General features: G+C 38.5%; 3 protein-coding genes across 6 annotated transcripts; 2 read left to right on the top strand and 1 right to left on the bottom strand.

The window, feature by feature from the left end:
- Positions 1 to 123: 123 nt before the first annotated feature.
- LOC149113772 (beta-1,3-galactosyltransferase 6-like) lies at positions 124 to 22,400 on the bottom strand. 4 transcript variants are annotated; one of them, XM_089287451.1, is made up of 4 exons: positions 21,222 to 22,400; positions 19,144 to 19,328; positions 2,192 to 2,524; positions 124 to 1,399 (listed from the first exon to the last, which is right to left on the bottom strand). In XM_089287451.1, the coding sequence occupies exons 3-4, from the start codon at positions 2,486 to 2,488 to the stop codon at positions 635 to 637; spliced, it is 1,062 nt and encodes a 353-aa protein (XP_089143577.1). In that variant the 5' UTR covers positions 2,489 to 2,524; positions 19,144 to 19,328; positions 21,222 to 22,400; the 3' UTR covers positions 124 to 634. The 4 variants fall into 4 exon arrangements, with proteins under 4 accessions (XP_089143577.1, XP_089143576.1, XP_089143578.1 ...); XM_089287450.1 differs by lacking the exons at positions 19,144 to 19,328; positions 21,222 to 22,400 and adding an exon at positions 14,735 to 14,858; XM_089287452.1 differs by lacking the exons at positions 19,144 to 19,328; positions 21,222 to 22,400 and adding an exon at positions 4,129 to 8,067.
- LOC149113773 (carbohydrate sulfotransferase 1-like) lies at positions 8,204 to 19,113 on the top strand. Its single transcript, XM_089287442.1, has 3 exons — positions 8,204 to 8,362; positions 8,535 to 8,661; positions 16,899 to 19,113. Exon 3 carries the CDS (start codon positions 16,904 to 16,906, stop codon positions 18,110 to 18,112), a length of 1,209 nt encoding a protein of 402 aa, XP_089143568.1. The 5' UTR covers positions 8,204 to 8,362; positions 8,535 to 8,661; positions 16,899 to 16,903; the 3' UTR covers positions 18,113 to 19,113.
- On the top strand, positions 12,535 to 15,138 carry LOC149113774 (carbohydrate sulfotransferase 4-like). Its single transcript, XM_089287456.1, has one exon. The coding sequence runs from the start codon at positions 14,168 to 14,170 to the stop codon at positions 15,032 to 15,034; it is 867 nt and encodes a 288-aa protein (XP_089143582.1). The 5' UTR covers positions 12,535 to 14,167; the 3' UTR covers positions 15,035 to 15,138.
- Positions 22,401 to 22,798: the final 398 nt, after the last annotated feature.

The following is a 22,798-nucleotide window of genomic DNA, read 5'->3' as shown; positions in this document are numbered from 1 at the left end:
CATTTTAGTTAGACATGCCAATGATAATTATCAAAGTGCTGCGTTGTGTTGGTCAAAATTCGTACAGGGCATGACTGGCTGTCATATCAGGATCTTTGTTGAAAAAGCAGGACTGGGCCAATCTTGTATTAGTGTTACGTTGACTTCGAATTTATTTTATACTGAAAAGCCTTTATGATAAATTCGTTCTGAAGAAATGACTGGTCATCGCAGTTATACGCACAACTTAAGCAGTTGTGAAATTTTTAAATTGTGCATGTGTATAACTGCGATGATCAATCATGTCTTTATATCTTTCTCCGCAGTTCAAATATATTTAAATTCTTTATTGCAGTACACTGTTAGTCAGAATAAAATAAGAAATAAAACCACTTCCCGCGTTAGAAATCTCAAGCTCATAATCTAAATGTTAACTGACTTGAAGAAACTGTGGAAACCCTCGTTTTTGCCCCTTGCGTTCCTTCAGCACTTCTTGTTTTTCTAAACCTTTTTCATCCTTCTTTGATGAAAACAGGAACATTTCAATGTTCTCTATTTCTTCGGAATCACCTTTTGAATTGCCGTCCCCTTCACTCATGGGTATTCGTTTTCTCTGGACCCCCTGCGGGATTTCTGCCCCCTTTACCCGCGGGTATCAGTTTTTCGGCCTAAAATTTTCTCGACTATAGATAGCCGGCATTATTGTTGAATTATTCCAAGTTGGATTTTCTCTACAAGGTCTGGGATCGAAACGAAAGTCTCGTCCAAACACACGGTGGTCAAATCTCGTAGTCTTACAATAAGTTGAAAAGTCGGGAGTAGGCATCGCATCTTTTGGACCATCGTTGTCATTCTTCCCAAATGCCCTCATCTCCTCAACGTAGGTTCCGTGAATCCCAAGATACGAGTCGCACACCTTGGAAATATTTTGAAATTTTGGCAAAAACGAAGCGGGCGGATCATGATGCAGTCTTGGATCATGGAAATACCTTTTGGGCAAGTTTTGCATCCACAGGCCTATTTGCTGATCAGCAAACGGGTGACATAACATCTTGTTCTCGTCTTGCTCTACAAATTTGTGGATCACATCGTTTGAAAATATCACGAACGCCTCATCCACCCACGTAATACCTGCTTCGCAGTGAAAATGTCCCCAGACTAGATTGCTTGTCGGTCTTAAGGGAAGCTCATTTAGAAGTCTCTTTAAACACACAAAGTAATCGTCATCGACCTTCAGAAGGTACTTGAAATCAAAATTAGCATTCACCCATTTGATTTGATTTAGAAAGCGCAGCCCGAATTCCATGCCTCCACGAAGCGGTTGAAATACCATGTCCTGGAAGTGGTTTCTTTCTTGGAGTAGACTGATACGCTTAGAACGATCCTCAATGATACCATCGGTAACAAAGAAGCATTTCACCTGTTTAAGACAAATTAACTGCGATTAGCAGTTTTCTAAAAATGTATTTAGAACACATGTACATCTCTAATTACCTTGGAAAGAAATAATATATCTACTTCAGCTTGCAATTCGTTCAGGAGGGTGTTATTATCAATCATAGCAAGAGTATACTTTCAGCCAGTGAGTAGATGAAGGCCAAAATCAGTTCCAATTTTTCTCACGAAACGGCGACGTGCATTGACTTCGTGTTCTGATTGGTTCATTGTGATTCGCCATTCTGATATCTTTGGGTTTGGTTTTACCACACTTTTCCACCTTAAATGGTGGCTCACAACGGTTTTCAGCATTTTATCAGCACTTTGATGTCATAAGTAAGCTGATGCCATAAAGAAGCTGTTGTTTCGTGCTTCATTCGAGACAGCGAAATAACTGGCCTGGGTTACAGAAAACAGTATTTCTCCCTCTTCAGACGAAACCTCTTTGTTAAGTTGGTTAAAAACGTTTTTCTTTTTGAAGTTTTTAAATTGTTTATTCGAACAATGATTGAAGAGATGTTTCCGTATCTTTTAATCGGACAAGCAATCATTATCCCTAAGTAATTTCCGATGCCTCCGCCAATCATAAAAGTCCAAATCTCTTGCTCTGCAAAATTAGGAACCTACGATATCACCTTTCTCAACATTCCCTAAAAATAGGTACCCAAAGGGTACATGTGCGGGATACCTCATTTGAATTAACGGACACGAACCTATGACAGTAGTGTGATATACCACAGGTATCCCACACCAAAATACCTTTTATTATATTTACCTGGCTTTCTGTGTAATGTCTCCACCATGTGGACCTGATGGCCATTCTTCTGTCGGACTTATGTGGCGCACTGTTGGTAACAACCAATAGATGCAGTCGTTCCTTGCCACTTCCTAAGTCGTTAAAGTTCATCAGTTGAACGAAATCGTCTGGAGGTGTTTCGTTCAGTGAAATGGATGCGTTTCGTAGCAATCGCGGCATGCCTAAATGTGTTACATTATAAACCATCAAAAGTAGAAAGCTTGCGAATCCCAGACTAAACACTGTATATTCGAGGGATTTTATCCTGCACTTCATGATGTGTGGCGCCGGATTGAAATGCAGTTGTTAGATCTAAGAGAAAATTGGTCAAGAAAATAACATCTCGATTAGTCGCGATATATCTTCTTGCTAGTTGGTTAGTTTTAATGTTCGCGTGCGGTGACAGTGCCTTTTAGTTGGACTTATAAGGGTAAATGAAGGTGTATGATGGAATATGAAGATAAATAAAGGAGTATGCAAGTAAATGACGACGTATGAAGGTGTATGAAGGAGTATGAAGGAGTATGAAGATAAATAAAGGAGTGTGAAGGTTAATGAATGTGTATGAAGGTAATATAAAGATGTACGGAGCTGCATGAAGGTGTATAATGGAGGGAACCATTTAGCCGAAAATGTCGGAAATTGTGCGAGAAGCATCAAATAGACTGACTGCAACTGGTAAGAAATTTTCGAAAATTTGCGTTAAAATACTATTCTGCATTTTCGGAAATTGAAACCAGATATTTTTGGTTAAATGGAAAAGCGCTCAATATTTTTTTAGTGGCCGTTTGAAATGTTTCTAACACCGGCATGCTGCTGTCTATGCAGTATGAGGTTTTACAGTCTGTTTGGAAGTTTTAAAGTTTTCAAAAGCTAGGTTCCTTTCCAATCTGCACGTCCTAATTCAACTGAAGATCACGATAGCCAGGACTATTATAGTATTTACTTTCATGATATTTATATGCAAAGGTTTTGTAATGTACAAGCAAGTTAAAATTAACGACACCATTTTCAAGTTCAAAAAGATCAGAAATAAACTGTCAGAAAAATATTAACATATTAAATAATTAATTAATATGCAATGTCACGCAAATGTCCAAACGGTAAATGTTTGGCGACCAAACATCATCAAACATTGTTTGGTCACCAAACATGCTAATGTTGAAGTGACTGGCCAAACGGTTAAAACATGTTTGATCAAACACAGATCAAACTATGGATACAAGCCGCAGAACAAGCGTGGGACGCATGCGCGCGCCAACCATGTTTGAAACGGCAATCCAAACGAACAAAACATCGCCCATCAAACACGAGAACAAAAGAAATGTTTTAAGTTGTTTGATCGAATGTTTGATGGCCTTTGATGACCAAACACGATCAAACACGATCAAACAGCACCAAACAAGGTGGCCAAACGGTAAAATGTTAGGTCACCAAACAATGTTTGATGGTGTTTGGTCGCCAAACATTTCCCGTTTGGACAGGCCCTGAAGTTTATTCGTTCCCTAATTATAGCTGACAAACATGCAAGGTTCCTAACGGTCCATTACAAAATAAGATTAAAACAGTTACCTTATTCGAAACTTACAACAAATACATTAAATAAATAATATAATAGTTGTACTGAAATCAGAGCAAACTTGGTAATTAGAGGTTTTCTAGTTCTCAGTTGAAAACCTTTCAACCAAAACTTTATGATAAGGAGCAATTAATGACAAGGCAAAATTATTGATGCATGGCCAGTACTGACCTGAAAATAAGATGATATTGTTGTCATTGTTTGGGGCTCACGACACGCAAACCAAAATTCACTAAACCAATCAACCCTCGTCAATTTGTTGCTAAACGTAATCAGATAAAATAATCCACTATGATCTGCATCTTGACACAACCGACATAATGAGACAGGAACTTACAGGTAAAAACTATCATTTCCTTTCTAAATCGTGAAGGAAATCCGAGGGAGCAACTACACAGTACAAGGCCAAGTTTGAAGGTCCATGGATTTACTGGCTCGTTTGGCTCGGCACTGGATAAAAGGACGAAGAATAATGGATGATTAAAAGTGGCCCTGTATTCTCTAGTTTAGCGACTACACAATAAAGGGCCACTTTTCAAGGTGCATAAATGTCTCCTTATTCTGTAGTTTAGCCGAGCAATCAATGACAACGAAAAATCTTTGTTGCGTGACCAGAAATAATGTAGCATGTGTAGGTGGTTTGCAACCATTCCCAAGAGATTCAAATGACAAAGACTGGTGGCAGTGTTGGATGACAGGAACAATAAAGCTAACAAGACTTCTTTTGTTAATGGATATCCAACATGGCGGCAATGACGTCCGTAGCAAACGATCAAAGCGATCAACAAATTCCTCTTATTCATCAAGGAAAACACGCTGAAATCACAGTGACCCTTGACGTTTCTTCCAGCCTTCAATGGTGTTAAATCAGCCGTGTTAAATGTATTTCAATTTTCCCTGACTTCTCATCAAAATGTCAATTTTCCCTGAGTCCAAATTAAGGTCCCTGATCTTGAAGAAATTTTTTCTTGCCTGAACATTTCCTAACCGGGACTAACCATTTTTTGAGAAGGTTACAAAACGGCACTTAGGTCATTTCGCTGTCAAGTGACATTAAATTTCACTGAACTCTTTGTAAACTAGATTATTTAAATTAGAAACTGCATTATATTTACATTACTGCTGATACAATATGCTACTCAACCTCTTCAGACACAGTCTTAGAAGCAAGCGAGGCATATCATACGTTATTCAAGATTAGCGAACGGGAAAACCGGCTATGCCACAACCGTGAAGTGAAAGTTGGAAAATGAATTCAGATGGTTAAATACCCGAAATTTTGAACAGCCACACTTACAGAGAACCGTTACTTCCTAGGAAAACAGGGAAAAGTCCGACCTGGCAGTAAATCAACATTTTCCTTGAGCTCTAAATACCGTAAACTCTTGTCAAACCCAAATCCAACACGATACCGCGCTGGACACTACAGTAGCTAACTTTCTGTCGTGCAGGCATTGTTAATCTTAGTGACGGAGTAACTGATGAAGATGAAGCCGCCGCTGCGGGGGGCTTCAAAGATCTTCAGGCAGTATGTTCAGATCTGTTTCGTCGCGGTGGACACTCAACTCAACGTCGATTTACAATCTTATTAACGCAGTCGACACAACTTTCGCGAATACCTCAATCACACCACGAATTTTAAACGAGGCTAGACACGAAGTTCTACGACAAACATCATTTCCTTTCATATAAATTTTAAGCACTTTTGGAATGTTGATCACAACTAACCTATACCTAAAGTTCACTTCCTCTGAAAAGTATGTTCGCAATCGACATAACATTGGAGAAATCAGTTGTTTCACTCATTAATATTGTGAGGTTCCTTCAAGAAGCCTCCTCTATGCTCAAAATTAGGTGGAAAGGAGCAACCTTAAAATTCCTAATTTTCTACCTAAACTTCTTGTTTAGGTAGTCTCGTCGATGAGAAGGGTTTTTGACAGTCAATAGTAGATAGCTCGTTAGTTATATGGCAACATACTCTGCGATACAGAGATTCTCGTTCGGTGAGCTCTCACTGAGCAGAAAGAGAAGCGAATCTCTGTCTCGCAGGATAATGGAGATAAAGTTTGGCGAAACGTTCGGAAAAGGTTCGCAATTGTTGACAGTGAAGTCGTTTGGCTCGCCTTCAGCGCTGATTGTAATCGGTTATCTTCATATTTTCCGACGAAAAACTAGTGAAAATTTTTATCATATATTCTGTGGTTACACTAAAGTAAGACAAACGCAAAATTGCGGCCGAACAATAATTTTGCATAATTTTAAACCGCTTTCATTATCCCCTTCACCTTATCATGAATAAACTACAGCCATGCTTAATGAAACGGCGTTCAGACAAACACATATTATGTGATTCTTTCAATATACAGAACGGCAAAAATTACGCCATGTTCTCAATATATGAATACTACTTTCATATGCAAAATAACATTAACATATATAGACGCTCTTTCTCGCCGATGTTCGTAGTTCTGTCTGTATAATAAAGGAACCAAAACCTCGCCGATGTTCAGCGGCGAGGTAATTCTGTCTGTATAAGAAAGGAACCAAAATCTCGCCGATGTTCAGCGGCGAGGTAGTTCTGTCTGTATAATAAAGCAACCAAAATCTCGCCGATGTTCAGCGGCGAGGTAGTTCTGTCTGTATAATGGAGGAACCAAAATCTCGCCGATGTTCAGCGGCGAGGTAATTCTGTCTGTATAAGAAAGCAACCAAAATCTCGCCGATGTTCAGCGGCGAGGTAGTTCTGTCTGTATAATAAAGCAACCAAAATCTCGCCGATGTTCAGCGGCGAGGTAGTTCTGTCTGTATAATAAAGGAACCAAAATCTCGCCGATGTTCAGCGGCGAGGTAGTTCTGTCTGTATAATAAAGGAACCAAAACCTCGCCGATGTTCAGCGGCGAGGTAATTCTGTCTGTATAATAAAGCAACCAAAATCTCGCCGATGTTCAGCGGCGAGGTGGTTCTGTCAGCTCGGATAGTTGCAGCTCCGTGAAAAAATGAAGTAAGGCGAAATGATGTTCAGTTTCTGCGTTTGCAGTCGACTCAATTCGCACAGCTATTAATCAGGAATAAACAAACTAAAACTCCAGAGACAGATAAAACACTCTATGAGATCCTTATGCTTTAGACATTACCTGGTTTACGTATGCTTGTTAGGCCAGGTTCAAACGTCGAACTTTACATGTGCCGAACCTAATACCAATTTGGGTCGACCCAAATAATTAAGTTCGGCAGTTGATTCAAACGTCGAACCTTATTTAGTCGAACTTAATTGCAAAAATAAAAGAGAGACTAATGCAAACGGCGGTTATTGCTGACCAAAATGGCACAAACAGTGTGGGAAAGACGGAATTGTGGAAATGAAGAGCTTGCTTTTCTTGCAAGTGCGATTAAAGAGGGTAGCACAAGTCGAAGAAGGTGACTCCAGATGCAGTTAGCCATTAACAACCGAAGACGATTTTTAAATTTGGTTTGCCTTCTATTATTGCTTATTCCCGAAGGAACATCACAGTTCAACTGTGACGAATCTCGTCCAGTTCAATTCGTTCCTGTCGTCGGTTTCTTCAAGATTCATTCATTTTGTCATTTTCTCTCAAAAACATGACTCGCAGTACGCCACCGGACTACCTGCTTTCTAACCCGCTACACTCTTATCGCTTTCAAATACGGAACACCGCAAACAGAAGTGGTTTATGCACATCAAGCGAGTATTTTTTGTGCTCTCGAAGCAAGAGGAACACGTATCTTCCCGCTCTTCCCGCCATTTTGTTCCAAAAGATCAAAACAAGCTGTGTACGCATGACAAAATGGGAAACATGCAGAACTCTGGGTCAAAATCAATTTATTTCATGTATTTGTAATGTATGCATTAGGTTCGGTACATGAAAAGTTCGACGTTTGAATCGGAGTCGCCCCGTAGTCGAACTGACCGACTGGCCATGTCGAACTTTATTCTCGGGTCGACCCAAATAACATGAGTCGAACTTAATTGATTCAAACGTCGATCTCGTCATGTACTTAATTGGGGCTATTAGGTTCGGCTCATGAAAAGTTCGACGTTTGAACCGGGCCTTAGAAATGGTACAATCCGTGCACTCTAACCGGAGAATAAGGCTGATTGTTTGAGCCTCAATTTTCCTGAAAAACGTCACGTGATGCCAGTGAAAGGTATAATGCATTTCCGAGTCCGTTGTGACGCTAACGAAGAACAACATTTATGTCAATTCAAAACATATATCTAAGCGACCAATCCAAGTATTAAGTTTACGCCTTGCTTCTCTTCTCCTCAGTTGTATTATCCTCAGGAAAGGAAAAAAAATGCATAAATTGCGTTTATGCCCCACTGAAACCACCCGCCTAATTCTGCGCTTTGTTTAGCCGGAGGGCATGCTTAAAATTCAAGTTCAAATCAACCTAGTGAGTGCCGCGTGTCATCTACTGAGTTTACTTCATCCGCTAAAGAAAAACTATCTGTTCATGTGTAACCGCCAGTATTTAACAAAACCAAAAAGAGAGACGAAGAAATGGATTGCTGTAGGGGAAAGTGAGATGACTAGTGCAAAGTAGTAAGGTATACAATCCCAATTTCTGGTGATCCTGATCTAACTGTTTCCTTTTTATATCATGTGCCCGCGGCTCAACCTGTAAACTTAACATCTATACTTAAAGGAAGGGGTTTGGAAGTAGAACCTCGGTATGGTTTGCTATTGCTTTACTAAACATTGCGCGCTTTTCCCTCCTAGCAACCAAACCCATCGCGTGTTTGCGACAAGCGCAGTCACGATATCCGTGACTCGGAATATGTAAGAGGCGGTTGACAGCTGCACGAATTACGAATAACGCCTGTTCCTAACATCAGTGGAAGCAAAGGTAACTAAATTTATTTTGCTATTTTCTTTTTTGCCTAATCACTACGCTCAGTGTACTGGAGACAAGTAAGAACTTCGCTCACGGTGTAATAAACACTGAAAATGGCGCTGACAATGGCAATATTTCTCATTACTTTCACATCTTTCACTACAAAGAAACAATTACGAAAGAAGCCTTCTTTGGTAGCAGTCGTCAGTAATTCAAATTTAGTAAAGCGCAGCATCTGTGGAAAGACAGCTTCGAAATCTTAGAATGACTTACACTCAAAAACACATTGACTTAAATTTCCGGCGCTAAGAATGACTAGGACTGGAGACCTCCCTGTCGTGTTTGGACGCCTATAAACAACATGGCGGATTGAAAGACTCAACGTATTACTGAAACTATTGCTGCAGAATTTAAAAGAGCTATCCTTGAGTAAAAAACTTAGATTGTCCAGGTGGAGGTATGAAAATAACAGGGCCTTTAAATCGTCGATGTCTCTGATGTTACTAGCTTAACATTCAGCTTAAATGTAGCTTATTATTGGGCAAAATTTAAGACAACTTCGAAAATGACCCGCTACAGATCCTTCAGTATGGTGTGGGGAAAACAAGCGAAGGGTCTTCAGAGTCGAAAAAAGACGATACCGTTATGATGAGCAAGTTTTGAACTCTCTGATGCAGTGAATTGTAATAACTGGTTTCGAAATTGGTAGGAGGTTTGGATAGTTATGGCACATCACTCACTGACAAGATAACGTCACGCAAAACAAAGCGCCCAAAAGTCTGTATTATATCTGATCGCATGAAGTCTCTGTCGCAACCGATTTGTTGACGGTAAGGGCACAGGTTTTTAAACCAATCGTATTCTGCCACGTTTTGCCTATTGTGTGTAGAAACAGTATAAATTAATAGTCGAAGGTTCAAGGTAATGGCGTAGACCGAAGGTATAGCGCGCAAAGGATTCAATGCACAGGAGTGTGACGGAAATAAGCAGATATCAGCGAGCAAGCAGGCAAATTTTGTGTTACAAGGTTTTTAAAACGTGATTCGCTCGTCACGATTCGATGGGCACGTTGAGTGTTTTCTGTTATGTCGTCAACACAATTTCCAGCGGCAATGTATGTATCCTTGTTGAAGTCCTTCAGTCTTGAAAAACCCAAACATATCTGTCACATATGTGCTTTATTTGGAAACGTAATGATAAAATCAAAAGATCTGCACTTATCAACAACATTGAAAATGGGGGACTTAAAATGCTTGACATCGAGTCCATGATCTCAGCACAAAGAGTCATGGCTTTAAAGAAATTTCGCTAATGGTAATAGTTCCTGGAAAGCTATTTTAGATGAATTTCTTTGCAACGTAGGAAGAAAATTCATTCTTTTTTGTGACTTCGACACTCGTAAACTTCCAGCTTATATTCCAGCTTTCTATAAAGTGTCTTGATGCATGGTCGGAATTGAAGACTTCAAATGTTGTTTCGTATGAGGATGTTATCGACCAAATCATTTGGAATAACAACAATATTGTTGTGGACAAACAATCGCTTTTCGAAAAACATCTGTTTTGTCAGGGAATTGTCAAAATTGGGGACTTGCTATCTAACACGGGCGAATTTCTTCAAAGTTCGAAGGTATTGGTAGCAATTTTATCCCCAACTCAATATTTTAAGCTAATAGGTGTTGTGGATGCTATTCCCATCGCGTGGAGACATATTATAAAACAGTCACAAACAAATCAACATTTCTATCCATCAATCCTTGGAGATAAAGTATATATTGAATTGGATGAAACTGAAATCGATTTGTCCAAAGTAACATCAAAATTACTGTATAACCAATTTAAAACTAAAAAACAAACTCCTCCCTCTGCTCAAAAAAAGATGAAAAGCAAATATCCCCAACTTGCGATTGATTGGAAAAAAATCTATTCTTTACCGTTAACCGTCACAGCAGAAACAAAAATCAGAGAGTTCCAATATAAAATACTGAACAATATCGTATACACCAATCATAAGTTGTTCCGTTTTAAAATGATTGAATCGCCTTTGTGCACCTTCTGTCAGAAAGAAGATGAATCCCTCGAGCATTTACTCTTTCATTGTAATGTAACAAAAAACTTTTGGCTTGCATTCTCATCTTGGATTACACCTTTTGCTGTTCATTTACAGAAAATAAACATTCATTTGTGTCCAAGTTTCTTTCATTATGATCATTAAACTCTCATTAACACCAATATGACCTTCATTTGCACGTAAGGATCGTTCAAGAAAAACATTTACATATGCATTAACATTCAAAATCATCAAAAGAAAAACAATACCTTCATTTGTAATTCATTGACTGTAAATGTATTTTCATTTTGGTCGAAAAAAAATTCGTTGTCACGAAACGACAATCATTTACACTTTACGACATTCATTTTTCAACAAAAGACTTTCAATAACATAATTTGCATGAGAACTAACATTCAATTGCGTTATTAGGCAACCATATCCATGAAGGTAACAATGTTTAATGCGGCGAGACAAACATTACAGCCATAATAACATTTATTTTTGAAAGATAGAATATCAAATTCGCTGAACGATTTATCCTTCAATTGCCTCACTAGTAAATAGTAAATAGTCTTCGTTGACATCTTCAAAAGCCCTGACTATCCTTTCGCGGTATTCAAATGCGATTCTATTTCTTCGTGGCATTTCTGGACAAATCGAACTGTCACTACATGTACGTGTATGTCACACGGATACTGTAGTGCGCCCTCTGAGTTGTACGCAAAAAGTTTCGTAAGTGGCCGAATTTATGTCTGCAAGGGGAGGATTGTGAAATTATGATTTGAAAAAAGTACATATGGTCCCTTGTTCTATAATCAAATTTTCGAGGAAAATTGGGCGAGATATCTCTGTTCAAAAGAATTACGCTAATGAGCGATTGTTTTCTCTTAACGTTAGGTGAAAACACGGTAATGTATGTCTCACCGCATTTAAGATTGTTACCTTCATGGATATGGTTGCATAATAATGCAATTGAATGTTAGTTCTCATGCAAATTGTGTTATTGAAAGTCTTTTGTTGAAAACTGAATGTCGTAAAGTGTAAATGATTGTCGTTTCGTGACAACGAATTTTTTTTCGACCAAAATGAAAATACATTTACAGTCAATGAATGTCAAATGAAGGTATTGTTTTTCTTTTGGTGATTTTGAATGTTAATGCACATGTAAATGTTTTTCTTGAACGTTCCTTACGCGCAAATGAAGGTCATATTGGTGTTAATGAGAGTTTAATGACCATAATGAAAGAAATTTGGACACAAATGAATGTTTGTTTTCTGTAAATGAACAGCAAAGGTGTAGTAAACAAAACATATCTATGGAGACGTTAACAATAATTAATATTCTGTTTGGCGTATTTAATGACAATGAATATTTTGCTATTTTGAATCACTTAATACTCATTGCTAAATATTTTATTTACACATGTAAACTGAGCAAAACTAAACCAACATAAAGAATTTTCTTTGAAAAGATCAAATTAGTTCATCATATAGGGAGGAAAATTGCCATAAGAAATGACAGGCTCCATAAACATTACAAAAAATGGAAAAAATTATTGCCTCTTTCTTAACTAAGCATCAATTTAAAGTTTTGTCAGCATGTGTCTTGTACTTTATTCATTAATTTTATTTATTTTGTCCTTTGTTTTTGGTACATGTATTTATTTATTTATTTATTTATTTATTGTAGTGTTTAACTATTATTGTATTTCTTATTTATTTATTTATTTGTTTAGTTTTTTTTTTTAGTGTTAGTGCGTCTAGTAAATATGCTTGTAACCGTAATTGTCAATACAAATAATAAAGAAATAAAAAAAATTGTTAAATTAAAAGAAAAAACATATCTGTAACAAAACATATTGACTACAACTGATCCGCGCTGGAGAGTAAATCAGCTTAGACACAGTTTAACTATGGCTTAGATTTGTGACAAATTAGCGTATTCTGCGTAGGTTACATATTTCTGTGTTCTGATCCCGGGGTTCTGATAGGAGTTAATCATAAGGTTTGTGATGTTTGACACGAACATGCATCATGAAATACATATGACAAATGCTGCGTGACACAGCATAAGTTTAACAAGAATCCTTAATTCACAAATAATCATAAAGCTTCTTTAGGTGGAACACTTGACCTGTTTTGGTTGTTAATACTGATAAAGTACAGTGGAGCCTCGATTTAACGAAGTCGCTGGGGACCGGCCAAATTTGTTCGTTAAATCGAGGGTTCGTTATATCGAAAACCTCGATATAACGAATTTGAGGGGAAACGACCAAACTGTTCGTTATATCGAGGTCATAGTTAATGATTGATTTGTAACACAAGTGACTTCTGTCACGCAATTCAATGCAATTTTCGTCACCCAGAAGTACCGCGTTTTGAGATGCAATTCATTGAGTATGGTGGCTTTCAGTATCAATTATATTCACTTTTGAGGAGACGCGCAGCTTTTGTTTACAAAAGAACGACACTTTCAGAGTAGCTATTTAAAAATGTTGCAACATAGAGGTTACACAGAAAATTGTCTATGTAAACAACGAAACTGGCTTTAGTGTTGTTATGTTGCACTACCCAACATTTCCGAATTTCAAAGAAGATAGGGCAGAAGTTAATTGATGTCGAAATACTATAGTGCCAATGTCTATGACATATAATAAGCCGTTGACTGAAAGGTTGCTGTGTCTTTACCATAAGGATTACAAGGATTTGTTGACTGTTGATCTGTTCAACGTTTATCTTCTGTCGCATACTGACCTTGTAATTCGTTATATCGAGGTAGATTTTACGTTTGGGCTTCTGGAGTATGTTCGTTATATCGAAGAATTCGTTATATCGAGGTTCGTCATATCGAGGTTCTATTCCATACATTTTACTGTAACTTTGGCCGGGACATAGAATATCGTTCGTTATATCGAGGACTTCGTCAAATAGAGGTTCGTTAAATCGAGGTTCCACTGTACTGAGTTCTAGCAAGAAACTGAATGTGTTATGTACACAGTATTCTATAGGTGAAAAATAACTATAATCAACTAATGAAACAAACTCCACATTTTATTTTACGTCTTGCCAGCAAACAATTAACTTCGTGAGCAAATTGAGTGATTCCGCCTAATTACAACTGTTATTTTAATCCGTAGCTCGCATCGAGAATCATTTGAGCCCGCAGTTGTTGGCAATCAATTAGCGGCTGACTCTGAGTTCATCACGAATAAATCATCAGTCGATACGAGTTTTTTACCCGACGTTGATCTCCTTTGTATTTAAGTGTTATATATATCTTATAACTCTTGAAAATTTGTCATGTGACCGTTATCTTGTCAATAATAGACCACCGCTCTGGCAAACTAAAATTTAGAGCTCACAGGAAACGAAAATAAGCAGAATTGCAAACGATACCGTCACCAGCGCTTTAATTTTCACTGAGTATTGAAATGTCTTACTTAAATGACCTCATTAAGTCTGACAAATGAGTCTCACAAGTAAATCAAAATCTTTTGTCTCAAACAGTTACAATGAACAGAGTATTAAAAGTGTTCGTCGCTATTCCTGTTTTAGTTCTTGTAACTATTGTGATATACGTGAGTCAAGGAAAAACGAGTCTGTAGTGAAAACTAACCGCACCAAAACCAGATTAAATGTGATTTTGCTGACGCATATAAGCTCTGGGTCGACAATTGTGGAAAATATGTTTAATCTACATCCCGATGTGTTTTATATTTATGAACCTCTGAACACTCTTAGAAGAGACATTGATACGAATGGGTGGCGTGCCCTTCAAATGCCGAGCAACGATGCCTACAAACAAGACTTCTTGACTCTGCTTCGCGACTTATTCACTTGTGGCTTTGACGAAGAAAGAACGATAGAGTTAGCTTTCCCCAAATGGGTTAGAGACCTCAACGCATGGTATAATTCATCGACAATCACAGTCACTAAGATCATGCAAACAAGACTTCCCAGAGAAGGTGGAATTCGTGAACTCGAGCAGGTGTGCCGCTCAGATCCTATTAAGTTTGACTGTTTAATTGTTCACCTGGTCAGAGATCCACGCGCTGTCCTTTCTTCTCTAATTCCGCGACGTTTCTTCATGAAGGGGCCAGTCGCAAATCTGTTTACACAGACGCCAATGTCTCCCGAAGGAATAAAACTTCTGAAGGAAAATGCGCAAACGTTATACGCGCTTGTGTCAGAAAACTTAGATTACGTTCTTGCAGAATGGTCAAATTGGTTCAAAAGGCGCTACATTCTGGTCCGTTACGAAGACATTATCAGCAACTTTTCAAAAGAAGTGTTCCACATATTTTTGCAAAGTTTAAAAAAATTCTGTAGGTAGGGTTCAGAGCCACCTTAAATCGAAAATTTAAGGTGGCTCTCAACCCTACTGACAGAATTTTTTTAAACTATGCCAAAAGTTGCGCCTTATCATGCTCATCAAAAGTTGATAATATAAAAAAAAATTCACCGTGCCGTTTTTAAATTATAAGCCCCTGAAGCTGTAATTAAGGGTGTTTTTAGGAGGTCATACTGCTGCTATGATAACCTATTACGTCACGAAAATGATAACAACGTGTTCACCAATGATTGGGCAGTTTTTTGCTACCATGATTGTAGCATCCAGTGATAGAGTGGTTATAACGACCCATCAAAATCTAAGTGCTGGAAACTGTTCTGAGCCACCTTAATTGGGAGTACTTAATTGTTCGACTCCAAACACGAAAGATCAGTTCATCGCTTCGACAGCCTTTCGTTTCACAAAATTGTTTACGACCCATCGACTGACTGGGACCGTCGACACTCTGATTGGCCACGAACACTATCGGAGGATTATGCGTGTATGGAGGCACTCTGATTGACTACGAAAATTATCCGAAGAATAGGGTTACACGGACGGGCTACGAAAACTATCCGAAGATTAGGGTTACGAACACTTGCGTGCAAAGAGGATGACTTTAGTGGCTAGCCTCTTCGAGGCCGGTAGCCACAAGAATTGAAACAATTTCTTATTTGGAAAATAATTTGCGATGTATCGAGCATAAAAAACCTGAAAAAAAAAATCAGAAGATCTAGAGCAACGTGTGTCCTGTATATCTTCAGAATGTGGTCTTATTTTTAAACATAGAGTACCTCACAAATAAAGAAGGACCACAACCATTTGGATATGGAGTAAGCACCTCTTCCACTCAGGAGCAGCTCTATAAGAATCTAAATTGCTTGTATTCTTAGAAGACACCTCATATCTAAGACCTTTTTCAAGATTAACCTGAAAAAATCTAGTTTCATACAAGTGGGTGCTTAGTGCAATGCAACAAGAGAGCACGAAGGGTAGTAAAGTAAAGTAAAATCCTTTATTTAAAACACGATTATCGTTTAAGCACTACATGCTTGGGGCGTCGTGTATCTAATTAATTATTTAATTATCTAATTACCTACTGATAAAATGAATGAAATATAAGATATTAACTTACTTTATCACAAATCTGATTTCCCTAAATATCGGACTAGATTTTGCCTTTCTATAAAATTGTATAAAATTATAATCCTCCATTTAGGTCGTATTCCTAAGGAAACGCCCCTACGGTTCTTTTTTGATGTGGTATCCAGTTCTCCCAAGGATAACGTTACCACCGCATTGAATAGGTGTTTTTGTCGAGGAAAGCCGCTTCGGTTTTCCACGTTAGCAAAATTCGCATTACAGCACGATTGGGTTTCGTACATTCTGTTACAAGTCAGGAGTGATCTGAAAATAACTAGAGGGGTTAGCTTGGAAATAAGGCCTACATGGTGGTGGATTAGCTCTTTTACCCTTTCATCCCGGCTCTCTTGACTACAGTAACGTCTTAACACTATAGAAGAATTCATAGAAACACAGAAAACCTCAAAAGGGCCATAGCTGGGAAAAATAAGCATTTGGCTAAAATTGGAAACGTCGGCCCTACTTTTTTTTCCTGACGTTTATCCCTATTTAAATGAAAGCGCCATTTAAATATCTTATTACTCTCTTGTGTGGCCGTTAATGATTTTGTCAATAAAAGACCATTGCTCTGTCAAATGAAAGTTTAGAGCTCATAGGTAACGAATATAAACAGAATTACGGTACATAAGATACCGTCATCAGCCCCTTTGATTCAGTAATCAAACCTGTCATACTTAACTAACTTGGGTCTCACAAATTAATCAAACTCTTTTGTTTTAAACAGTGAAGATGAAGAGAGTATTCCAAAGCCCCAAAGTGTTTGTCGCAATTGTTATTTTCGTTCCCGTAATTATTGTGATATACATGAGTCAAGAAAACGAGATGACGAGATTAACAGCGCCAAAGAGAGAAACAAGAAACGAGTCTGTGATACCGACATCTGTAGTGACAACTAACCGCACCAAAACCAGATTAAATGTGATTCTGTTGACGCATATGAGCTCTGGATCGACAATTGTGGGAAATATGTTTAATCTTCATCCCGATGTGTTTTATATCTATGAACCTCTGAACACTCTTAGAAGAGACATTGATACGAATGAGTGGCGTGCCCTACAAAAGTCGAGCAACGATGCCTACAGACAAGACTTTTCGACTCTGCTTCGTGACTTGTTCACTTGTGGTTTTGACGAAGAAAGAACGATCGAGTTAGCTTTCCCTAAATTGACAAGAGAATTGAACTCATGGTATTCATCGACACCGCTGAACAAAGAATCACTGAAAAAAGCTTGTAACGCGCGAAAAATCACAGTCACTAAGATCATGCAAACAAGACTTCCCAGAGAAGGTGGAATTCGTGAACTCGAGCAGGTGTGCCGCTCAGATCCTAGTAAGTTTGACTGTTTCATTATTCACCTGGTCAGGGATCCACGCGCTGTCCTTTCTTCTCTAATTCCGCGACGTTTCTTCATGGAGGGGCCAGTCGCCAATCTGTTTACACAGACGCCAATGTCTCCCGAAGGAATAAAACTTCTGAAGGAAAATGCGCAAATGCTATGCACGCTCGTGTTAGAAAACTTAGATCACGTTCATGCAGAATGGTCAAATTGGTTCAAAAGGCGCTACATTCTGGTCCGTTACGAAGACATTATCAGCAACATTCCAAAAGAAGTGTTCGATATATACAAATACTTTGGTCTTCCTATGGTGGATATCATTACCAATTGGATTAAGGGCATTCCGCCTCCAGGCCGGGATACATCGCGATACTTGGCGCTGGTTATATCGAAAACTGATACCGCTTCAATCGAGAAATGGAGATTTCGCCAAAAGCCTTCGCTGATTTCTTTGTTTGAAGAGGCTTGTAGCCCACTGATGAAAACTGTAGGCTACATTTCAGTAAATGGCTCCGAAAATCTTCAACACGACAAGAGCAAGCCGCTACGAACTGCAAAAATACCATTCCTTACAGGCCTCCGCGTGCAAGAACCAGCCTGAACTGATAAACACGAAGTTAAGGTTTCTACAGAAAACTGTTATTGATTTGGGTTAAGCTTAAAAGCAAAAAATGCTGCGAATCTGAGGAAAGAAAAAATATTTAAAGGTTTATTGTGTTTTGCTGTGTAAGATTTACGTTAATGATGTATGTAGAAATGTATATGTAACCATTCCATTATTTCACGAAATACAGGCGCAAAGAAAGTGGTTCCCAGATCTCCTTCTGCGATAATCAGGAACTGAAACTGCTACAATCAACCTCGTACCCAGGGTCTCTCTCCTTCCTGCTCTCTTGAGCGAGAGAGGGCAGGAAGAACCGAGACCCGAGAACCGAGGTTGGGTTACTATTCTAATTCTCCAAGTTTGATAGTCTGTGTTCTAAGATTTCATTTTAATTACTCTGACTTCTTCAAACAGTCCAGAAAAGATTGGACAAGGACATTTCTTTGTATGGTATGCATACCATTGGTTGCCAATGTAATAAATTTCCTGCCAAGAAAACCAGCCCGCAAATCTGGTCGAGTTTATTCACTTCTCTTATATAATTTTGTGGCAAAAACCTTATTTAGGTTATGTTTTACTGCCAAAAGTGTGTCCACGGTTTGATCAAGTTTGATTGGCAAGGATACAGTTGTTAATTTTAGTGCGGCCATTTTAAGAAGGTAAAAGTTGTAAGTTTAGTCATACAGAACTGTAGTATTTGTATTCAGTTCCTCGCGAGCATGGGGTGGACTCACTTGTTCAATTTTGTGGAGGTTGGAAATTTTAAAGTAACACATTTGCTCCTACCTCCAATGAAGTTAAGGAAAAATTATAAGTATGTAACTCATAAGTAGAGTATAATTATGCATATTCTATGAGGTCCTAGTTTATTATGTGCGTATACAAATAATTAGATTATTTAGTATATTCACTAATTAACACATCATGCATGTTACAGCTGGTGCTGTAAAATCTTTCATTTTACTAAAGAGCAATGCAATAAAAGCCTAGACACCTTATGTTATTTCATAGTTTTTGCTATACTTAACTATGTCCTGTATATTTTCCAAGACTGGCACGGGATCTGAACCATGGTCCACTCGACAGCAGCTGGAGTTGTTATGCATATCATTATCAGGATTTCCATCCACTGCTCTTCCCTATACAGCAACACTAGTCAGGTCATTGCTGTATTTTGAGGAGTGAGCTATGGGCTTTCCAAGAGCAAGATTCTCTGTGTCAGTGAATATAAACAAAATTTATTTCACTTTGCTTTAAATATCCCCTCATTTCAAGGGTTTCATTGAGGGCATTGAGGTACCAGGCAAATTGACTAGTTGTGGGGACGATTTTACCTGCCTAGTTTGACCATTTATAGAGGAAAGTTTTCCTTTTAGCAGAAGTTGAGTACAAATAGTTTTGCCCATCTGTTAAAACCAGTTGCCCTTCAGATGAAACCCCTGCATTTGCCTGAATATGATGAATTGTTTAGACAGGAATGACCATCATTGTGTCTCTGAATGCTAGGTACATACATGCACAGAGATGCTTCTCATTGATTATTCAGATGGGGGGACTGCCAAACTTGCTAAGAGTGGTCAACTGACTTGGGACTACAGTGGAAACCTGTTAATCCAGTCACCAACGGACCACAAAAATCTGGGCGTAAAAACGTCAGGTGGCCATAAGGTGGGGTTCCGCGGTATGTGATACGTGGGTTTAATAAAGATACAATTCTAGTCCCAAAGGTATCCACTAAAGGATAAGGACTACATTCTCTTAAAACCTTGTGGCAAAAAAGACCTAGAATATCTGGATCATGTGTACTAAAAGCATCCGCAGTAGAATGTCAATCAATACCCTCAATCGACCTTTGATCAATACTCTATCAATGTCTCAATCAACACTTGATCAACATCTTGATTGATGCTTGATCGGTGTTGGTTGATATACAGCTGAGTGTCAACTGACACTTGATTAGTTGACTCTCAACTGATGTTCCACCGAGATATCAACTGACTGTCAATTGAGTGTCAACCAACACGTCAATCGAGTATTGCGTGTATTTTGATAATATCATGATTTATCACTATTTATTCTATAGATAGGACCCTGCGTGCACTCTGATTGGTCAAAAACCCATGTTTCATCAGAGTATAAAACATGGAAAAAGTGTGTTTTATTGTTTTTCACCATATTACCTGTATGTCATAAAGCAAATGAAGAAGCCAAAGCCGTGTATTACAGTGATAACATACTCCGGACGTGCTCTCCGTGCTCTCTCGTGCTTCATACTCATCCGATTTTGAAATTACTTGCACGATTTCTCCCTTTATTAAATCCATTTTGAAATCACTGGTTATCCTTGCAATCTGATTGGCTCTCAATGGTGCGATTTATTCACGAATCGCACTATTTTTTGCTCTAAATCGCATCTTTTTCTCAGCCATTGAGAATGGCACAGTAAAACAAAACAACCAATCAGATTTCAAAATTAGTTTAAAGTAAACAATAAAATTTCAGGAAAATGAGAGGCAAAAAGCCATTGTGTGGAGAATTTAGCAACTACTATTGCCAAAACTTTGTTGTTACTGTTGTTTTTTTTCCAAAAAAATTGACGAATGTAATTAATTACAGTTTCTAAATGACGATTATGAGCTCCTTCAGGCTGAACACCTACTTTAATGGAAGTTTCCAACTTTCAGTGTCCATTTTGACGAATATTTTGGCGATTTTTCTTCAACGTCTGCTCAAAATCCGCATGATACCGAGTCCAGTAAAACATAAACAAACGAAAACCACACAACAACAAATTCAGGGCCATCTCAAGAAGTTAGATGTTTCCAGGTTTCAAACGAAGCAACAAAAGAGCTCAACTCTGTCGCTGTGAATAAACATAGTCAAAATGCGCCCCGCTCCACAAAACAATGAATGAATGAACGTCTTATGAAGCTGGTGCTAGTCCCGCCATCTTGGAAATATCTTGAAACAAATGGCGCCGCAAGAACTTGACAAGGTCCTGAGTATTGAGTCCTTCGCCGAGGTCACAAAAAGAAACAGAGATGATAACGAGCTGGACTCCCTTAAAATCATGCCATTAAACGGTATGAAAGAAAAAAAAACGTACCATCCACTGGGCATCGTGCACTCGAGTTTCACAACTCAAAAGAAATCCATCGCAGAATTACGCAGGATGCACCTTCAAATTCCTTCTCCAAAGACAATGAAAAGTCTCAGCCTCAACCACAGAAGGAAGAAAGACCTTCCATCATTGATTCAGGCGACGAGAATCGAACTTTTATAGCTGAGGTAGACTATTTTCGTTCTCACTTCAAAACCGCTTGTTTCTTTGTCATGCTCGGATGAGTTTTCGTCACATGACATCATTTCGCATACTAAATGAGACGTAAAGGCGTTTCCGGTTCCGCTTTTTTTTTTTTTAACAAACCGGCTACTAGAACAATACACCAAAAATCTAAAATTAAGGCGATAAAATTGTGCGATTTCAAAATGGATCTAATAAAGTGGCAATTGAACTTCGTGTCATGCAATTTTGGTCTGAAATCATACTTGTGATTTCAAATCGAACTCGCGCTGCGCGCTCGTTCGATTTTGAAATCACGCGTATGATTTCAGACCAAATTGCACTCCACTCAGTTCAATTACCATTATATATCACGTGATTATTAGTCATGATATAGTGATAATACGCAATACTGCACCTCTCTCGCTTGTTTTCCGTTAAATTTTGTTTGGTTCCTTTGCCCATGTTTTCAGCGCTCAAAAAGACGCCCTCCACCTCACCTTCGACAAAAACACCATAAGGGCAGCGGAGAACCTTTTTTCCCACTCCTTTGTATACAGGTTGAAGACTGAAGAGTTGCGCCAACTATCAGGGACATGATTTTTGAACTTTCAATCGCCTTCAGAAACATTTCTTGAGAAAAGAATATACTACAAAAGACGGCGCAATTCCGCTATGGACGCAACAGATCGATATGAAAACTGGCCGCCATCTTGTTTATTGCGTCCTATAAACTTAGTAGCCATGCCTTGAGCAACCTTTTTGGCACGAAACAGCATTAGAGCGGAAATTTCACGATTTCCTGTAATTTATCACTCACTGGCCACGGTGGACTTTCACTTTGTTCCTTTTTCATTGATGAAATGGAAAGTTATGTGATTTAGCCGTTTCAGTAAGTTTCAGGAAGCCTTGTACCTGCTTATTCTGCAAGTCATGTTGATTGTTACCGGAAAACAAACCGAGGCTATTTTGTAACTTCCCTTAGAGCTAACAGCCATTAGTATCACCTAACTAGTGGGCTACTAGAGGACTATTAGTAATAGCTCTCGAGTAGCGAAATTGGCGCAATCGAGCGTGACGCTTTCTTTCCTTTTATTCCCAAATAAATATTTCTTTAACTTGCATTTGCTAACCGTCATTGTTGCCTTTTCTGTCCGACTAGTTGGGTGATACTAAAAAAATCAGACCCTTCGCCCTCAAGGGCCACGGGTCAATAGCCCATGAGGCTACGGGTCTACTAGTGTTAAATATCACGTTGTGAAAGCAATGATAAAATATAATGAATATCGCATCATTATTCCTGCATGCGTATACGGTGCACTTTAAAAATGTTCTTTTTAAATACTTGCTGGAAAATACAGTGTTTAGTGCTACTGATTTTTTCAGCCGGAGAAGTTACC

Source organism: Orbicella faveolata, unplaced genomic scaffold (assembly GCF_042242905.1).
Source record: "Orbicella faveolata isolate gen_17 unplaced genomic scaffold, um_ofav_v1 contig_14, whole genome shotgun sequence".
Taxonomy (NCBI): Eukaryota; Metazoa; Cnidaria; class Anthozoa; order Scleractinia; family Merulinidae; genus Orbicella; species Orbicella faveolata.
Note: the sequence above shows the minus strand (reverse complement) of the source record. Positions and strands in the feature narration are given on the sequence as shown.